This window comes from Anolis carolinensis, chromosome 4, assembly GCF_035594765.1.
Source record: "Anolis carolinensis isolate JA03-04 chromosome 4, rAnoCar3.1.pri, whole genome shotgun sequence".
In the NCBI taxonomy this organism is placed as follows: domain Eukaryota; kingdom Metazoa; phylum Chordata; class Lepidosauria; order Squamata; family Dactyloidae; genus Anolis; species Anolis carolinensis.
In genome coordinates this window covers 155737607-155756198 of record NC_085844.1, presented here as the reverse complement: position 1 = coordinate 155756198, position 18592 = coordinate 155737607, and the positions used below count along the sequence as shown (strand labels likewise).

Below are 18592 nucleotides of genomic sequence, written 5' to 3'. Positions count from 1 at the left end.
CCAGGATGGGCCTTGGAGGTACTGCTTTGCAGTGGCTCCAGTCCTTCCTGGAGGGTCGTTCTCAGATGGTGAAGCTGAGGGAGCCCTGCTCGGACCCCTGGCCATTGATCTGTGGGGTCCTGCAAAGTTCTATTTTGTCCCCCATGCTTTTTAATATCTACATGAAACCGCTGGGTGAGGTCATCCGGAGTTTTGGAGTGCGGTGCCATCTCTACGCAGATGACACCCAACTCTACTACTCTTTTCCACCAAAATCCAAGGAAGCCCCTCGGATACTGGACCAGTGTCTGGCCACTGTGTTGGTCTGGATGAGGGCGAACAAGCTGAGACTTAATCCTGACAAGACAGAGGTCCTCCAGGTCAGTCGTACGTCTGATCGGGGTATTGGGTGGCAACCGGAGCTTGACGGGGGTCGCACTCCCCCTGAAGGCGCAGGTCCACAGCTTGGGGGTCCTCCTGGATTCGGGGCTGACACTTGAGGCCCAGGTGTTGGCCGTGGCCGGGAGGGCCTCTGCTCAATTAAAACTTGTGCTCCAGCTGCAACCATACCTCGAGAAGTCAGATCTGACCATGCTGGTCCATGCCTTAGTTACCTCTAGACTGGATTATTGCAAAGCGCTCTACGTGGGGCTTCCTTTGAAGACGCCCCAGAAATTACAATTAGTACAACACTTGGCAGCCAGGTTTCTAACTGAAGCAAATTACAGGGTGCGTTCAACGCCACTGTTTAAGGAGCTCCACTGGCTGCCGTTTATTTTCTGAGCCCAATTCAAGGTGCAGGTCATTACCTACAAAGCCCTAAACCGTTTGGGACCCACCTACCTTCGAGACCGCATTTCCCCCTATGAACCCGCACAATCTCTTCGCTCGTCGGGGGAGGCCCTCCTCTCGCTTCCACCACCCTCACAGTCGCGGTTGGTGGGGACGAGAGAGAGGGCCTTCTCCGTCGTGGCCCCCGACTTTGGAACTCGCTCCCCAGGGAGATCAGGCAGGCCCCCACCCTCCTCTCCTTTCGGAGGAGCCTGAAAACCTGGCTCTTCCAAAAGGCCTTTGATGATTGGTCCCTGTAGGATTGACCTGTTTGCCTACTTAGCAACAGACCCTCAGGTATGCCTTCTCAGTATTATACTTAGCACTTTAATGATTATGCCAGCTGGGTAATTACCCCTTCCTGATGACTTTGACATATTTTGCAACTTGGCCCAGATCTTTGAATTCAACTCATGATTTTAACATTTTATTTTGTATGTTGACCTTTAATGACTGTTTTTATCGATGTTGATGTTTTATTGTTGATTGATTTGCTTTATTGTTTTGCTTTTGCTTTTATACTGTTGTGTCCAGGCATGGCCCCATGTAAGCCGCCCCGAGTCCCTTCGGGGAGATGGGGCGAGGTATAAGAATAAAGTTGTTGTTGTTGTTGTTATTATTATTATTATTATTATTATTATTATTATTATTATTATTATTATTATTATAGAAGTATTGTGACAATGTCAACAATACTGTGGATTTCCCTCTTCTTTGAATTTCTGATACAAAGCAAAATGCTGATGACAACAGGAAATCTAAACTGAATGACTTGAAGGCAGACAACAAGAGCTCTATTAATCTTAAATGCTAATATCAAGGATGCTTGGCTATGTCCCATTCAGGTCAAGAGAACTTTAAAGGTGCTTCGCTTTTTGTCTTAACTCCAACACACCTTAGGGCCTGGGAATCCCTGAAATCCCATCAAACCTTGATCTCCATGTTCACCCTGTAATATTTGAAGACAGGAGCATGATTAATTTGGAACTATAACTGAAATTATACTTCTGACTCATTTATGCAACAGCATTAGATACATACAGCATGCCCTTTCAGGCCAGGATGTCCTGGTGGGCCTTGATCACCTTGTGTCCCAGGAAGACCTCTTTTACCTTGCTTTCCTGGATGGCCCCGAAGCCCTTGTTCACCCTGCAACAAAGGAGAAGTGACATGTTGATGATGATGATGATGATGATACTCTATTTATAACCCACCCGAAGGGACTCAACAGACTGCCTTTCTACCTTTCAGAGCAGGGGTGTCAAACTACATTTTCACCGAGGGTCACATCAGTCTTATGGTTGCCTTCAAAGAACCGGTTGTAATTGTGAGACTGTATAAATATAACTATGTTGCCCTGGCATTGAAAGTCTCATAGTCTCATAAAATAACATGGCGGGCTGATTTTGGCTTCTGGGCTTTGCATTTGACATATATATTTCAGAGGAAGACCTCAAATCTGAACTGGGAATCTGAAAAATAACTATTAGCCTGATTCTCATATCACCTGACAAATCAGATAAATCAGCTATTTCTGTGATCTTGTCATTACTGGCTCTTGACACAATCACCAACAAATGGCTAACTAAAAGATGGTTCTTCTTGCTCTGCACATGTGAAATAATAAAAATTATGTCATATATAAAAATTAGGATTTTCCATTGTCATGGGCCACATTTCTAACCCTTTTAGAGCCATCCTAAACAAAAAGCTTCTGTCAAAGACAGAACGCCACCAAATAAAGTTCAACACAGTTTATTAAAGTTACAGAACTAAAAATGCCCGTAAGAAACAAAGGACTAGGCAAACACTTGCCTTCAGTGTGAAAAGATACAAAAAAGACTCCGCTGATACTAAAAGCGGTTAGAAAGATAAACCGGATTAAACAGGAGTTTAATCCGGGTTAAACCAAAAATGCTTACTTCAGCCTGGCAATTTAAACAAACAAAAGTTGATAAACAAAGATTCAATGGAACATAAATAACTGGCAGCAGATTCTTCTCTGCTACTCAAAAGCTACAAATGAGTAACTAAGGTTGTTACTCCTCCGTGCAACGAGCGAAATCCGGATCCAGGCACATCAATCAGGGTAGCAATGGTCAGCAGGGTCCCAATCCGGTCCGAGGTCGAAAGCCAGGTACAGACGTCTTTAGTTCACAAGTTCCACCGATAGCCACAGAAGGGATAGTCCGAGGTCGTAGTCAGTCAGTCAGTCAGTCCAGCGTCATTCCAGAGTAGTCAATTAATGTCCGTCAAAAAGACGACGGAGGTCCAAGGTATTCAGCAAACGAATCACACCCGTCTTCAGGAAGTTCCCAACAAGAGCCCAAGCGTTCGTCCAGATTACCTTGCCCAACGCAATTAGCCCTGGATTCTAAACCCCAATTTATGCCAGTTCACAACTCCTCATCGCTGTCAGCTGTTAACCTAATTCCAGGTGCCTCATCATCATCATCCTCATCAGAGCTAAAACACCTTTGACTACGCCCCACAGCATCCCCAGCTGTGGATCCCGTTCCATCCCTCCAGCCCGTCCACGGGTCCGATCCTGCAACCCGCCAGTTGCCTCCCATGCTATCATTGCCGGTGACACCCAAATCCTCCCTTACACGAGTCCATTCCATGTCATCCTCCTCTGAGCTAACCATCTCTTCCTCCATTCCCTCGGTAAAACCCTCAAAGGAGTGTTCGTCTGTTGGTTCTGCAAATAAGTTCCGGAGCAGTTTCCTTTCGTGCACCTCAAGAGAGTCTGACTCTCGAGGAGTCTTACGACCTCGTCTCCCAGTATCGGAGCCATAAGGCTCAACCATAACAGCTTGTCAAGCACCTCTCTGTTTTGAAGCAAGAAAAAAATGTTGTGGCACCCAAACATCATAACAGTTTATGGGCACAAACAAATACTAGTCTTTGAGATGCCAAATGTTCTTTCTTGTTTTATGCTGCTAAAGAGAAACTTGCCCACCTCTATGAGTTTTGCTTTATGGCAATCTCCATAATGTGCAATTTTAGATACTTCAAAGATTAAAGCCATATACTGTTATGTCATTCACTCACTATATCAAATGCAAAATGCCTTACACATGGGATTTTTTTTTTCATTATGATTTCCAGACAAAAAGACAGAATTACTTGAAACCCAGTGCCAACCAACTTGACCAGCTGCTATTCAAGTACCTTTAGTCCTGGTGGTCCAACGTTTCCTGGCATACCTGGTAACCCCTTTGATCCTTGAGTTCCAGGATATCCTGCCAGTCCAGGTATGCCTGGGCTTCCTCTAGTACCCTTGATAGAGAGCACATATATACTGTTAAATCAGTCACATGTTCCATTTGTTTTCAGCATAATAAATGCATACTTTAAGCAATTCAAATGAGCCACTGTTATTTCATATATTGTATATTCCTTTACTTCCTCACATGGCTGGCATCAGCTAAATAATAATGAACTCTTAATCGTACATGGGTAATAATAATAATAGTAATAATACTAATAGGCAAAGAGGACGAGAAGGAGAAGACAGCTTAGGACATGCTTTTTACAGAAATTCACTGTTACTCGTAAATCAACTTTGATGATTGCATTCACAGTTACTGTACCTCCAAGATATACTAGAAAATCCTCACTAACTATTTACAGAAATCTGGCTCCAGATTGAGGAATGCTGGAATTCATAGAAGTTATTTTTTTGGCATCAAAGCACAAAGAATGCTGAAAGTGACTAAAATCTTATTTACAGGTTTCCATTGCAGCATGCAAGCTTCTTATGCATATTTGATTCGACACCACAACAGTATGTCAAGAAATAGGATCTGCATGAACAAAGAGCCAGCAATAATAATTCCCAATTAATGTTAATGCTACAGGCCCTCAGGCATGACATCAGAAGTTACTATGTAATTCCCTTTCCCCCCGTAGTATTTACATGTATATGTTAGTGAAGTGCAGTTTTTACGTTAAGACTTATAAGAAAAGTCATAGGGATAACTATTCAGCAACTCACAGGTAGGCCCAGTTGCCCAGGTGATCCAGGCTTTCCAGTGTTCCCTGGAATACCTTCTGGTCCAGGATAGCCCAATGCACCTTTCTGGCCTACTGGACCAGGCTTACCCTGAAACAAATTTGAAATTTATTTCATTAGCCTTGAAAGGTAATGGCATTATTTGAAACTAAGCTGCACTAGTTCTGGTTTTACACAGTAAGCAGTTCTATGATTACCCAATTTTAAGAACAAACATGTTTAGTTTGGGATGAGATGGAAGGACATGATATTTAGGTTTCTTCTTCTTCTTTTATTTGAAGAAATAACACTATCTAATGTTTATTCCATCCCAGTGACAGTGACAGAGCAGAAATATTATGAGCCCTTTGAGGGGGAAAATGAACTTAAGTCCATCTTCCCGAAGCTTCTGCCACTCATTTAGTCATGTTGGTAGCAGGAGGTTTAGCAGAACATTCATCTTTTTCTTTCATTTGTGTATGAAACACACCTTCCATCTTATATTCACTCCATAAGACATTAGCCATATTTTAGACAACCAAGCACTTTTAGAAAAAGTTATAAAAGAGGGGAAAAAACATGAGATTTTGCCAGGAAAAAGACAGCTCAAAGTATGGCAGATTCTCCCCAACTCCCAAGTGATGTTCCATTCTGACTGATCAAAGACCCAGCTGGTGAACAGATTTAAATAATGAACAAAATACATGTGTTCCTTCTTTGAGTAAATCAGCTCTAGTTACAGAATGTATTTGTGTACTTTTCCTTCTAGAAATTTACTGGTATTAATAGGATTCATTAGATTCAATTAATAAATAAAGGAAGCTGGATTGTAACCATGGACACTAACGATCATTTTGGAAAATGGAAAATCATTAATTCACATTGATTCAAAGCATTGCTGTATTCTTCCAATACAAGTTATTTGCTTGCATTGTGCATAGGTTTATAATGATTTCTGTTTTGTTGTTTATTCATTCAGTCTCTTCCAACTCTTTGTGACTACATGGACCAGCCCACGCCAGACCTCCCTGTCACACGTGACCACCCCCAGCTCCTCCAAGGTCAAGCCAGTCACTTCAAGGATACCATCCACCCTTGGTAGGCCCCTCTTCCTTTTTCCTTCCATTTCTCCCTGCATCATTATCTTTTCCAAGCCTTCCTGTCTTCTCATTATGTGGCCAAAGTACTTCATCTTTGTCTCTAATATCCTTCCCTCCAGTGAGCAGTCGGGCATTATTTCCTGGAGGATGGACTGGTTGGTTCTTTTTGCGGTCCAAGTTCCTGCAAAACTACAGTTCAAATGCGTCTATCTTCCTTCCCTCAGCCTTCCTTATGGTCCAGCTCTTGCATCCATAGGTTACTATGGGGAATATAATTCCTTTAACTATGCAGACCTTTGTGGCCAGTGTGATGTCTCTACTCTTCACTATTTTATCGAGATTAGTCATTGCTCTCCTTCCAGGAAGTAAATGTCTTCTGATTTCCTGGCTGCAGTCTGCATCTGCAGTAATCTTCACCCCTAGAAATATAGAATCTGTCACTGCCTCCACATTTTCTCCCTCTATTTGCCAGTTATCAATCAGTCTGGTTGCCATGATCTTGGTTTTCTTGATGTTTAACTGCAACCCATCTTTTGCACTGTCTTCTTTCACCTTGGTTATAAGTCTCCTCAGCTCCTCTTCGCTTTCAGCCATCAAAGTAGTATCATCTACATATCTGAGGTTGTTAATGTTTCTTCCAGCATTTTTAACTCCAGCCTTGGATTCATCAAGCCCCACATGTCACATGATATGTTCTGCATAAAAATTGAATAGGTAGGGTGAGCGTATACAGCCCTGCTGTACTCCTTTCTCAATCTTGAACCAGTCTGTTGTTCAGTGGTCTGTTCTTACTGTTGCTACTTGGATGGTTTCTGTTAGTGTTATTAAAATGGAAATCCTTTATGAATTCCTTCCTCATGACGCTCAAAAACACTAAATACCCCCAGTTCAATCACTACATATGTGAAGGCTGTTTCCAATGCCTGCAGACACACCGGTCCCCTCTTCTCTGTTTCTGGTCTTGGCATGTTGAGTGGGAAGATCTGGGGGACATTCACATCTGTTTGGATGAATACAGAATTCTCCCACTTCCAGATGGAGCAAAAGTTTCCCACTGCAGGAAGGCTTCTATGTAAAAGTACAATAAGACAGAAACGCCCCTTAAAATGTTCCTGATCAATGCAGGATGACTGGAAACCAAGTGGGCAGGGATAATGACAATATAACTGGTGCTGGCAAGCCCATGTCCCCTACTCATGTTGAAATCCCCTACCAAGGCATAGTTCACTGTGGAAAAAGTTGGGCCTATATTTTATAAAAATAGGCAGGATTTTGCAGATATTTTCCTTTATCGTATTTTTATATTTTTCATCAGTTGGAACTCAAGATATCTGGTGGGGCAGATAAAATATTCACAAAAAATGAAATGTCTATGAAACATGTTTTGACTGTTGGCCTGCAGCCTTTGTTTCTTCTTTTAATGTAATAAACTACTTTTATGCCATAGGGACTTGATAATTATTTAGAAATAAATCTACTTTACCTCAACAATTAAACCCACCTCACAACTGGCAAAACACAGCTAGATAATAAATGATGGAAACAGCTGCAATAGAACAGGTCTCCCAAAAATGATAGTTGATGGCTGAAGAACTGTAGCAGAGAAGGCAAGGAAGATCATCCTAAGCAGGAGCCTTCCTGCTGATCTCAACTGAGCACAGATATACAAGTGTGCTAGCTAATTTCATAAGACGATTTCTACAAAGAAGTTGCCCACTTCTAGATTAGTACAGTACAGTACAGTTCTCCTCAAAGAATTGCATAGTCAGTAAAATTATGCATAGCAGACAAAATTAGAAGGGCAAGCATAGGAAAATGCCTGAACAGGGGAAAATTTATTCAAAATATTATTTTTAAAAATCTGATTTAGTAATAAAGAAAAAATGGTCCAGAGTGACATTAACCTTTATTATGTGTTTAAAAAACAAATGAGTGTATAATATAGGGATGATAAATCTTCATTTTTCTGATTCCTGTACCCTTTGGATACTTGGTACCTCCTCCTCCCCATGACACCTCATAACAGTAATGAGACACTGTGTAGCCCTTTTGCGAATGTTGTCCAGAAATCTGGACTAAAACTAAATGCTGTACAACCTTCTTCACAAAACTCCACATTTGGACAGAATTGGGGAATTTTGCAAATTTGCAAAATTGATCTTTTACAAATTTCTTTTTTAAAAAATTCTATAATCCTTAACATATCCCTTAGGAAGTAAGTCCTACTGAACACAGTGGACTTATTTGTAGGTAAATAATTTATTTATACATTGCACTTTTAAATTCCCTACTGGACACTCTATAGTCTGTTAAAACATGAAATGCAAGAATAATATAATGAACTCTGATAAAACAAGATTGTTCTGTAAAGATTAAATATGCTCAAAACAATTTGTTACACTGCTCTTCAACCCTTTGGGTTACACATAATCTTTGTTCACATTAACTATTTCGCTGTCATTAATAGCATTCCTGCATGAAGAAACCTGTTGTTCGCTATCTGAAATATGAATGCAGCATTGACACAACAGTTTGTTTACTTACAGGCAGTCCGGGTTTCCCAGCTTGACCACTCATTCCTTTTGTCCCTGTGGAACCCTAGGGATTTCAAAATATCATTATCTGATAACATAGATGAAATGTAACAGTAGGCCAGGGGCCTACATTTCTCTGACAAGAGACTAGGAATATGACCTGTTATCCATAGTTGAGTCAGAGTCAAAAAAAATCATTCCCACATCATGAAAATGTAAGATCTTACACTGGTGGTGTATTCTTTTTTGTTAGGTATGGGAGTCTGTCAAAGATTCACAATACATTCATTCACAGAAGCATGACTCCCAAAGTCATTATGTTTTGGTGAAAGAGCATGGCTAGTCACAAAGATGGCTCATTAGTTCACAATTCAGAGTATCTTCTGATCAGATGGTACTTTACCTTCTATACCAGCTGGATGTAAAGAAAATGTTAACATGTTTCCAGACTACAAAATTGGAATTAGCTGTGTATTTCACTGAATATAGAGGATTTCCACCAAGTAGTCTTATGCACCCAGATACTCAGAGATAATGGTCCAGTTTAGACATCACAATCTTGGGTTTGTAAACCATGGTTTATCATCCAAGAAGTCACGTGCCTGTATGCTCCCCATGCATACCCCACTTCAATACTGTCAATCTGTGAAGATAATTGTCGTTTAATCACTGTTTAGTAACCAGGATCTGAAGTTCTGTATCTTTTTCTGTCTTAACCGTACACCATCTAAATTCTGCTCGATGGTACAACTTAGGGCTTTTAGTTGTATCTGTACCTTTTATAACAGGCATGGGCATAGGCTGTTAGGAATTGTGGGAGTTGAAGTCCAAAATACCCGGAGGGCCGAAGTTTGCCCATGCCTGTTTTATATGGTACTAAGAGAAACCTGAAATGATAGCTAGACAGAAGTTTCACGGCCATTACCTACAAGTTGAGAAAATGCATGTGGACCCCTTGTCCTACTACTTGGAGATGACATTAAGTGATACACAGTTTTCATTTGTTATCAATCTGGAGTCTATTTAATAATAGCAACGACAATTTGGTTACTTGCCTCTCCTCACGGCTCAAACAGAGGCAGATAACAAAAAGAAAACAGCTTTTTAATTTTAATTCTTCTGCCATGTAGACACTATATGTACAATTGTTCTAATTTATGAAGCACCATCAGTGCATAGTCATGTTCAAGTTATGGACATGTGTTTAAATGCAGTTATACGATTTTTCATTAAACTTCTGACTGCTAAACTATTTTTAGGAATAAAGCTGTTATATAATATTTCAGCCCAAGAGACAGAAATGGAACATTTGTAAGGAAACCGCAAAGGCTGGCTTTATATTTGAGTGTTTTTGTTACTACATTATGCATGTACTGCCAAAACTAAAGCATCTTGTGATCATGGAAAAAGCTTTGAAGAGCTCCTAAGACATGCAAGTTAATAAACTATTAGTTTTGCTTCAAGTCACAGATTATCACATATCCCACTGAAACATGTTTTATTGGAGCAAGACTTGGTTGAAAGTAGAAGTCTGAAGGTGCAATGGGAATATTTAAATCATTCTGGATGTAATGCTTTAAAATATATGAAAAGGCATTGTTTTTCAGTGGAACACATCACAAGCAGCTTTCACTGTATCCTCAAATCAAAAGTACTATTTAGAAGTGAGCCATTTATATGTAGTTCTCTGGAACTTAGTCATCTCTCCTTGTACCAAATACACAGGCATTCTACTATGGCTACATTTTCTATACAAATGACTTCAAATTTATTTTTGTACAATGGCCACAGTTCAGAGCCTGGCACCTAAACATCCTTAATGGGATAACAGACTCCTGTCCTTTGAACAAAAGTCCCCAATGCCATCATTGCTTTTGAAATCTGCCCAACTACCCCTGCAGGGGGTACTGCTGTACAAAATAGTGCAGGCATTTTGGTTTGCTTGCAGAGTTTGTTGTGTGGTTCGCTGAATGATTGATTCTATCAACCTGGAGGCAATTCCAGATCTAGATTTCTGAGTAACTTCCATTTAAGGACACAGGATAAAATTATCTAAGTATGTCCTCAAAAGCAGCTTGAAAAAAGAATATGATGAAAATGGACTCTTTCATGCTGCAAAGCATGAACAAAACTATTAGCTTTTCTGGAATAGTGATGTGAACTTAGCTCCTCCCCATTCCTGTTAACAGGGTGCATTTTAACAGAAGCAAAAATCGGGATTAGGATTGCTCCAGGGGGAGGGAGAAAAGACTTTCAATTTACCACTGCAGTGATTCCATTCCTCAAACTAAGTAGGTAGCAAAGTGAGGCTTCAGCATCCTAATCACTGCAAGCTAAAGGGTGTATGTGTGTGTGTGTATGTTAGAGGGTGTATTTGAACATGTATGTGACACATGTGCAGCCCCTGATCCATCCCTAGGTCACTGTACCAGCATTTGATCCCTGCCCCATCTGAGTGTTCAGCAGGCAGTGAGGACCATGTTGTTTAGTGTGGCCGTTCACTTTGAAAATTAGGGGTGTCTACTTTGCTGTTTTTAAAATTATTTTTAAAGTGAAGTTTGAACTGGTTTAATTGGTTTTTAGTAATTGAATTAACGTTTTAAAGGTATTTTTAGCAATTGTGCATCACCTCAGCAGTTTGATGGGTTGAGAGGCAAGAAACAAATGCCTTGAATGACTGAATGAGAATATGAGTAAATGAATAATAGATATATAGGCTTACCAACAAAAGTATTAGAATTTAGAGTATCATTAATTTCAAAAACTTTGAATATGTATATGAATTTTTCTTTTCGACCTACTTGAGATCCTCTCTCTCCTTTTGGTCCTGGTTCACCTCTTTCACCGGGTTCACCCTTGGGAAAAAACAAAGCAATAGAACAATTACCAGTAAATATCAAAATTAGTTGGATATAAATAGGGATTCCCTCAACTTCTACCTGCCTTTTTTTTTTTTACTATTGCATATGTTCAGTGAATTCAACCCTCTTATTTAACACAGACTTACTGGTGGCCCTTGTTGTCCAATAGCACCTCTACGTCCTGGAAGCCCTGGGTGACCCTAGAATAAAAGATACAGCATTTTATGGGATAGAAACATATTACATTTTGACAAGACTGCAAGTTTATTAAGTGCTGGTTATCTTTTCAGCATATTGCTTTCAGTGCTGATACTTCACTGAGCCTTTTTCTTCTAAATATACCATATTCAAGTTGCTCCAATCTGAAGTTTCTTTTGCAACAGACTAGGCTGAAAATACACAGTTGTTCTATGCATGGGCATATGACCTTGAGAAACTTTGCCCCTGCTTTCTATCTAACTTCCTCTTGCTCCTTCCTCTGGTTTTTGTCAGTGTAATATACTTCATGTTCCTTTACTTCTGTTTTGTATCTGTAATATACCCGCACTGCAAGCTTTCAATCTAAATCTTAAGCTAAAACTACCTTTTGGATCTTGTTTGTTTATCATGGCTGTTTTTAGTTTTTTCTCCAAGGAAGATATCCCTTTAATATAATTTTACAAAAGCCACAGGCATTACTATCATTATATTTATTTACATCCTATTTTCCTCTCTTAAAGGAGACTGAAAGCAACTAAATGACTCTATGAGGTAGTGAATTCAGTGAATTTCTTAACTGAACAGGGATTTGAATCCAGGGAACCTGTGTCTACATCTTGTATTATACTACACAAACCTTCAAAGAAAGCACTACATGAATAAGGTTTGACCTTATTCACCTAATCAGTTCATAAATCTTTACACAAAATTTCTTAGATTTGACCGGGATATATATATATATGATTATTACCCTTTAGCATTCCTGTGGAAACCATATCAGGATTTCTGTCAATAGCTAATACCTGTCCCATCTTTCCAATTACTCTTACTCAGCATGGTTGCTATTAAGATACATACAAAGTTGTATGAGAGGTAATTATCTGTTTAAAAGAAATGATTGAACATATTACAGTAAAATAAAAGCCTAAGTCATGTTTACCATGTAACCTGCATCACCGGGTTCTCCTCTCTCACCATGTTCACCAATAGGCCCCTAAAGAAACAGGCACCAACACAACATGTTGTTTAAAATTGAAATATGCTTATATGATGGAAAATTTTAAAGTACAGCTGATTAATATGTTCAAAAGAAATCCAGCTTTCACCAGAAAAATGGAAGGAAAAATGGGACATTTCACACAATATCATACCCCCATTCAACCATGAAAGGTCCTAAAATGTTTTTTGTGATTAGTTCCAACAGAGATGAATGTATACAGAATCAATACTATATATGTTAATACGGACAGGTAATATTTGCTATATACAGGAGATATATTCCAAGAACCCGTGTGGATACTTGAAACAGTGAATATGTGAATAAGTGCAAATCCCATATTTTCACTATATTTGTGCAAGAAACACACTATAGAAATGCCTTGCAGGATCTAGAGAGGCTCACAAACATTTCTTGGGGAGATGGATACTTTTGGAGCGGGGGTAAAAGAAACTGGATATTGAATTCATGGATAATGAGACCACACTGTATGATTTTTTTTTAAAAAAAACCCTCAAATTGAAAAGTAGATTATATTTGCAGCATATGGTAGAACCTAAAAATGAAATTAGCACATATAATGCTTAGCACTTAAATGTGTTGAACTCACAAAAGCAATGCTTCTAAATGTTTAGTCCTTTGGACTTCAACTCTCAGAAGTCCTAGATAGTATGGCCAATGTTGAGGAACTCTGGTAGTGGTAGGCTCAAACATCTGGAGGACCAAAGTTTGCGAACCACTGTTCGAAAGTGCTTCAAACATATTACTTCAGTATTCCCTTAAATAGCCCAATGTGTAGGCCACCAGAGAGATATTGTCTTGCTAAGTGTAGGGATGAGACCAGGGAGAAACAGGTTATTCGTAACTGCAGTTTTTCTGTGGCCAGAAGTCAGCCTGTACAAAATCACACTTGGAATATTCTAGAGTTAAGTAACTTCTGAAAAGAATCTCACATGTACATTTCTACCATGTATGCCTAGGCAAGGCCAAAAGGCATTTCTTGAGTTTCAAGTCTGCTGCAAAAACAAGCAGATGTGAACGAGGGGAAAAGGGCAGTTTGACTGAATTCACAGGAAACTCCTCTCTGTTTTATCTGGTATAATTTTGCTATCTTTTTGTCTATCTGGGCAAAGTCATGTATCCCTTTTGGGACTTCTTGGAAGTGAAGGAGAGCTAACCTGATGTTATAAAGCTCTAGCCAGTTGAATCTGTATGGCCTTTCTGTTTGAGTCCAGACCCCCTCTGTTGAGAGCCCCCCAACCCAGGAAACTGGCATCTGTGGCGATGGATTCTCTTGAACTGTCCTGTAATAGTACTCCCAGAGATATACCATAATGTTTGTCCACCAAAGGAAGGACCTTCAAACCTCCCTAGTTAATAGATCCTGACATTGTGATGTATTGCAACAGATGAAAATGTCGGCATCAGTTTTTACAGTCTGAAAGGAGTAGATGCAAAGAACCAAATACAATGAAAAATAAGATTTAAAACTATATCTATTCTACACTCATTTATACAACATGGCTGTAGTTTTCTGGATAAAGAAAGACCTACTGGTTCACCTAGGGGCCCAGGTGGTCCTAATAGTGTGCTGTCTTCCCCAGGATAACCCTAAAATAAAATAAAAAATAATTATCACTGGTCATGAACTTCAGGGATGTTAATAAGCTAATAATGAGGAGTGTAAAGAATATATTTTCAAACATTTTCTTATCCTAGGTAGTCATTTCTTAAAACATCAATGTATAAAATATTCCATATATTCCAGCTCTATTTTGAGAAAAAAATGATTTATTAAACTATTGGTTTATAAAGGAAATAGTTCACAGCACAATTCTATGTTTCCAGTCAACAGTAAACTGTATTAAAATAAATTGAACCTACTCTTAGAAGTGCATTCTTTGCCTATAGTATATTCCTACAATATTGTTAAGCGGTCAAAAAATCTAATAATGTACAGTAGGGATGTATATGCCAATTCCTATTCTAAATACCTTCTCTCCTTTTGGACCTGGAGGACCAGGTGTTCCTGGTTGCCCTTGATGACCCTAAGAAAAAACAGGAAAAATTCAATGCTAATTTCAACCTATCCCAACATCTTTAAAAACACACACACAGAAATATGTAGATAAAATACAGTCAAAGATGACATATTTAACAAACCTATCCTCAGTTGAACAATTTTTTAAAGACTGGTAGAACTCAAGGCTTGGGGATTGAATCACTGGATTACAATGGTCCCATGATAATTAGAGACTTTTTGTATTTTTAAAATATATTGGGGTTTTTTTTAGAAAAAATGTGTAGCCTTCAGCAGTGTACCTTAAGAGAAGCATGGAATTAACATCTCAATGTTAACAGAAATAACAATATAAAGTTAATATTCATAATCTTTAAACTTCAAGAAACAAACATTCCTACTTTTTAACTTTTTGTCCATCAGTCAAATAATCATTTATACTAACATGTACATGATCAAAATAGCTGTATTGTTGCCTTGTTGTAGATACAGACATTTTCAGTTTATACTTCTTACAGTTAAGGTTATTAGATCCAGAGTCTAATGCTGTATCTGCAAATTCTCTGGAAAAGATGATTCTTCTGTTCATTCTCCTCATAAGTTTTACCTACAAAGATAACCCCTGTTGTAACAAGTAAGTATGCTTTAGAGTGGCAAATGCAGGACAAAAAGGAGAGAACAAAGGGAGCAAAATGGACAAAAACAGTGTTGCTTTCTGATCACTGATATTCACTCGATGATCGAAATCTCCAGATGACAACCTGGCAAGCACCACACTTGGGGTGCAATGCATACACCAATAATGATACCTACCTAAGAGGAATGGATATTTCTTTTCACAAATTGATTGGTCAGAGCAATTGAAATACAATATGCATAGATGAGAGTTATTAAACAATACTGACAGACACATGGACACATTTTGAAAGTATATCATACCCCATAACCTGGAATTCCTGGTTCTCCTGTAGATCCCATTGCTCCTATAAGTCCCTGTAAAAGCAATAATGAATATACTTCTTTAGTCAAGCTGACAGAGCACATAACACTTCTGATTCATATACCATATTTCATTGCATAATAGTCACATTTTGTGCTGTTTTGGGCCAAAAAAGGGGGTGCGACTATTACATGATGAAACAAATCATACTGCTGGCAGACAATTTGCATACAATGAAGTCAGCAAAAGAAGATAACTTCCTTGATATAAATGGTCTAGCTAGCACACGAAAGACTCCAGGCTTCCCTCTTCACCTGTCTTTCTGCACAATACAAACAACGGCTTTGCCCATGTGTACATTCCCTTTCCAGCTACAGCACTTCACTAGGTTGAGTCCGAAAACACTGGGTTGAACAGACAGAGTATTATCACTCTCTTCAACTCAGTCCTTTTGGGATGAGTTGAGTGAAGCGCCATAGCTGAAAAGAGGGCAGAGCGTAGTCAAGATACTTCACTTCGGCAGAAAAAATGGAAATCAAAGATACAGAATGGGGGACGCCTGGCTTGACAGCAGTGTGTGCGAAAAAGATCTTGGAGTCCTCGTGGACAACAAGTTAAACATGAGCCTACAATGTGATGCGGCAGCTAAAAAAGCCAATGGGATTTTGGCCTGCATCAATAGGGGAATAACGTCTAGATCCAGGGAAGTCATGCTCCCCCTCTATTCTGCCTTGGTCAGACCACACCTGGAATACTGTGTCCAGTTTTGGGCACCGCAGATGAAGGGAGATGCTGACAAGCTGGAAAGCGTCCAGAGGAGGGCAACTAAAATGATTAAGGGTCTGGAGAACAAGCCCTATGAGGAGAGGCTTAAAGAGCTGGGCATGTTTAGCCTGCAGAAGAGAAGGCTGAGAGGAGACATGATAGCCATGTACAAATATGTGAGGGGAAGTCATAGGGAGGAGGGAGCAAGCTTATTTTCTGCTGCCCTGCAGACTAGGACACGGAACAATGGCTTCAAACTACAGGAAAGGAGATTCCACCTGAACATCAGGAAGAACTTCCTCACTGTGAGGGCTGTTCGGCAGTGGAACTCTCTCCCCCGGGCCGTGGTGGAGGCTCCTTCTTTGGAGGCTTTTAAGCAGAGGCTGGATGGCCATCTGTCGGGGGTGCTTTGAATGCAATTTCCTGCTTCTTAGCGGGGGGTTGGACTAGATGGCCCTTGAGGTCTCTTCCAACTCTACTATTCTATGATTCTATTCTATGATTCTATGATTCAAGTGGAACACCATAGCTGAAAGGGGGATGGACGCACAAGCAAAGCTGTTGTTTGTACAGTGCAGCAAGACATGTGAAAGAGGGAGGCCTGGAGTCTTTCTGCAAAGTTAAAAATACAGTACAGAGGCACTCTATGATTTCCTGCAACCAATTAAATACCTACTGAATAGAAAGGCATTTGCTTACTGGCAAAAAATGAGCAGTGAGGGGGGCAGCCTAGCTTCCCTATGGAAGGGAATTTCAAAGTGGGTGGTAACATCCACTGAGAAGGCTGTCTCCCATATCTTCACCAGATGAGCCTGTGACAGTGTTGGGACCAAGAGAATGATATGGTTCTTTTCCTACACACACACACACACACACACACACACACACACACACACACACACACACACAATACAACTTCTTCATACATGCTTCACACTATATTATAGAACTTGGTAATTTAAACAAGTACTATACTAACCGGGAGTCCCCTTGTTCCTCTTGAACCCTTTGGGCCAATTTCTCCACTCTGGCCAGGGTCACCCGTAGCTCCAATTTCTCCTGCAGGCCCATGTTGACCCTTTTCGCCCTGTTGAGAAAGTGGGAGGGAAACAGAAAAAGATAAAAATGTCATGTTAAATGTAGGCTTCACAGGAACAATAGATTCTCATTAATAAGGAATACAGTTGTCCCTCCATGTCCATGAATTCTATATCCACGGCATTAAAATCCCCCTCCCCAAGCCAAAAAGCAAACCTTGATTTTGCCATTTTATGTGAGTGACGCCATTTTACTATGCCGTCATATATGTATAATGGAAGTTGAGCATCCACAGATTTTGGTATCCAGCGGGAGGGGAAGGGGTGTCCAGGAACCAAACTTCAGTGAATACCAAGAGCCCACTGTGTTTACAATTCAAATACAATTCGAAAGCTAAAGAATGAAGATAGACTACCTTTTTTCCTGGACGACCCCTTTGACCTGGACTTCCTGTAGCTCCCTCAGGCCCCTGCAGTTAGTTGTCAGGAAAGAAAACAGCTCTGAGACCATGTTTAAACTGTACTGTAAATTTAATTATGTTATAAAGGCCATTTAAATTGTTATTAAACTTGCTCTTGAAAACATTAGCATGATGGTTCCATGCTGCAGCACAGTGATAAGATCTTTAGGATTAAAAAAAATCAAAACAGTGGAAACTGCACCAAAATACAACATGTCCAGACAGCTGGGGATAAAACAGATTTTGTGTTTGAGCCAAAACCTCCATCTAGAAAAACAGTATATTGGAGCAGGAAAGGACTGAAGTATGTCAAATTCAGGTCTGAGAAAACTCTTCAATGATGTACTTCTGCATGTGCAGCAATTGACAGTAGGTTTGGATATGCATACTATCAGCCAGGAACCTCCTTAATCAAGTACAAAACTAATGAAGCAGAAAACTTCCATGCATGTCTAGGCTTTAAATTTTTCACAAAGTAATGTTAAAACACCTTGATAGGTTTTGGGTAAATCCTTTGGAGGAGAACAAGATGTTAAAGCTTTGAATTAACTTAGTACAAGATAAAGGCTCAAGCATGCCACAACTATTTCACTCTTTAGTATAGAAATTGTACCACACACCATAGAGTTATAAACCTCAACTGCCAATAACTACATTTCCTGGAATTATATTATTTCCTCTGTCCTGCACCAGATGACATTTCCCTCCTTCCTGAGTGACACCTTCCATGGAACCAATACACAGTAATACACTGGATACTCTTTCCACTTGGGTTTGTTCTGCCTTTTCATCTACAGCCTCTACTGATCCTTATCACTGACAAGCCATCATAGTCTTTTTCTCAGCTAAAAGACAGACATTTTAATAGTTTG

General features: G+C 39.8%; 1 protein-coding gene and 2 long non-coding RNA genes across 7 annotated transcripts in view; 2 read left to right on the top strand and 1 right to left on the bottom strand.

Annotated features, from left to right (window-relative positions):
• The window catches only part of LOC134298334 (uncharacterized), a 54699-nt gene extending 50525 nt beyond the window's left edge, over nucleotides 1–4174 (top strand). Inside the window, exon 2 of the long non-coding RNA XR_010005355.1 lies at nucleotides 3922–4174. This is a non-coding gene — a long non-coding RNA (uncharacterized LOC134298334). The remainder of the gene's footprint in view (nucleotides 1–3921) is intronic.
• col24a1 (collagen type XXIV alpha 1 chain) overlaps nucleotides 1–18592 on the bottom strand; it is a 233242-nt gene that overhangs the window by 36080 nt on the left and 178570 nt on the right. For 4 of the 5 annotated variants that reach the window (XR_010005351.1, XM_062978066.1, XM_062978063.1 and 1 more), the window contains exons 38-50: nucleotides 17676–17729; nucleotides 17202–17309; nucleotides 15457–15510; nucleotides 14492–14545; nucleotides 14052–14108; nucleotides 12441–12494; nucleotides 11449–11502; nucleotides 11243–11296; nucleotides 8452–8505; nucleotides 4811–4918; nucleotides 3985–4092; nucleotides 1852–1959; nucleotides 1706–1759 (exon numbers count right to left, since the gene is read on the bottom strand). Coding sequence is in view for 4 of the 5 variants with exons in the window: in XM_062978066.1 (XP_062834136.1) it covers nucleotides 1706–1759; nucleotides 1852–1959; nucleotides 3985–4092; nucleotides 4811–4918; nucleotides 8452–8505; nucleotides 11243–11296; nucleotides 11449–11502; nucleotides 12441–12494; nucleotides 14052–14108; nucleotides 14492–14545; nucleotides 15457–15510; nucleotides 17202–17309; nucleotides 17676–17729 (921 nt within the window). In the remaining variant the exon portion in view is untranslated. The remainder of the gene's footprint in view (nucleotides 1–1705; nucleotides 1760–1851; nucleotides 1960–3984; nucleotides 4093–4810; nucleotides 4919–8451; nucleotides 8506–11242; nucleotides 11297–11448; nucleotides 11503–12440; nucleotides 12495–14051; nucleotides 14109–14491; nucleotides 14546–15456; nucleotides 15511–17201; nucleotides 17310–17675; nucleotides 17730–18592) is intronic. The other variant, XM_062978065.1, reaches the window with a different exon arrangement.
• LOC134298333 (uncharacterized) overlaps nucleotides 4928–18592 on the top strand; it is an 81544-nt gene continuing 67879 nt past the window's right edge. Inside the window, exon 1 of the long non-coding RNA XR_010005354.1 lies at nucleotides 4928–5905. This is a non-coding gene — a long non-coding RNA (uncharacterized LOC134298333). The remainder of the gene's footprint in view (nucleotides 5906–18592) is intronic.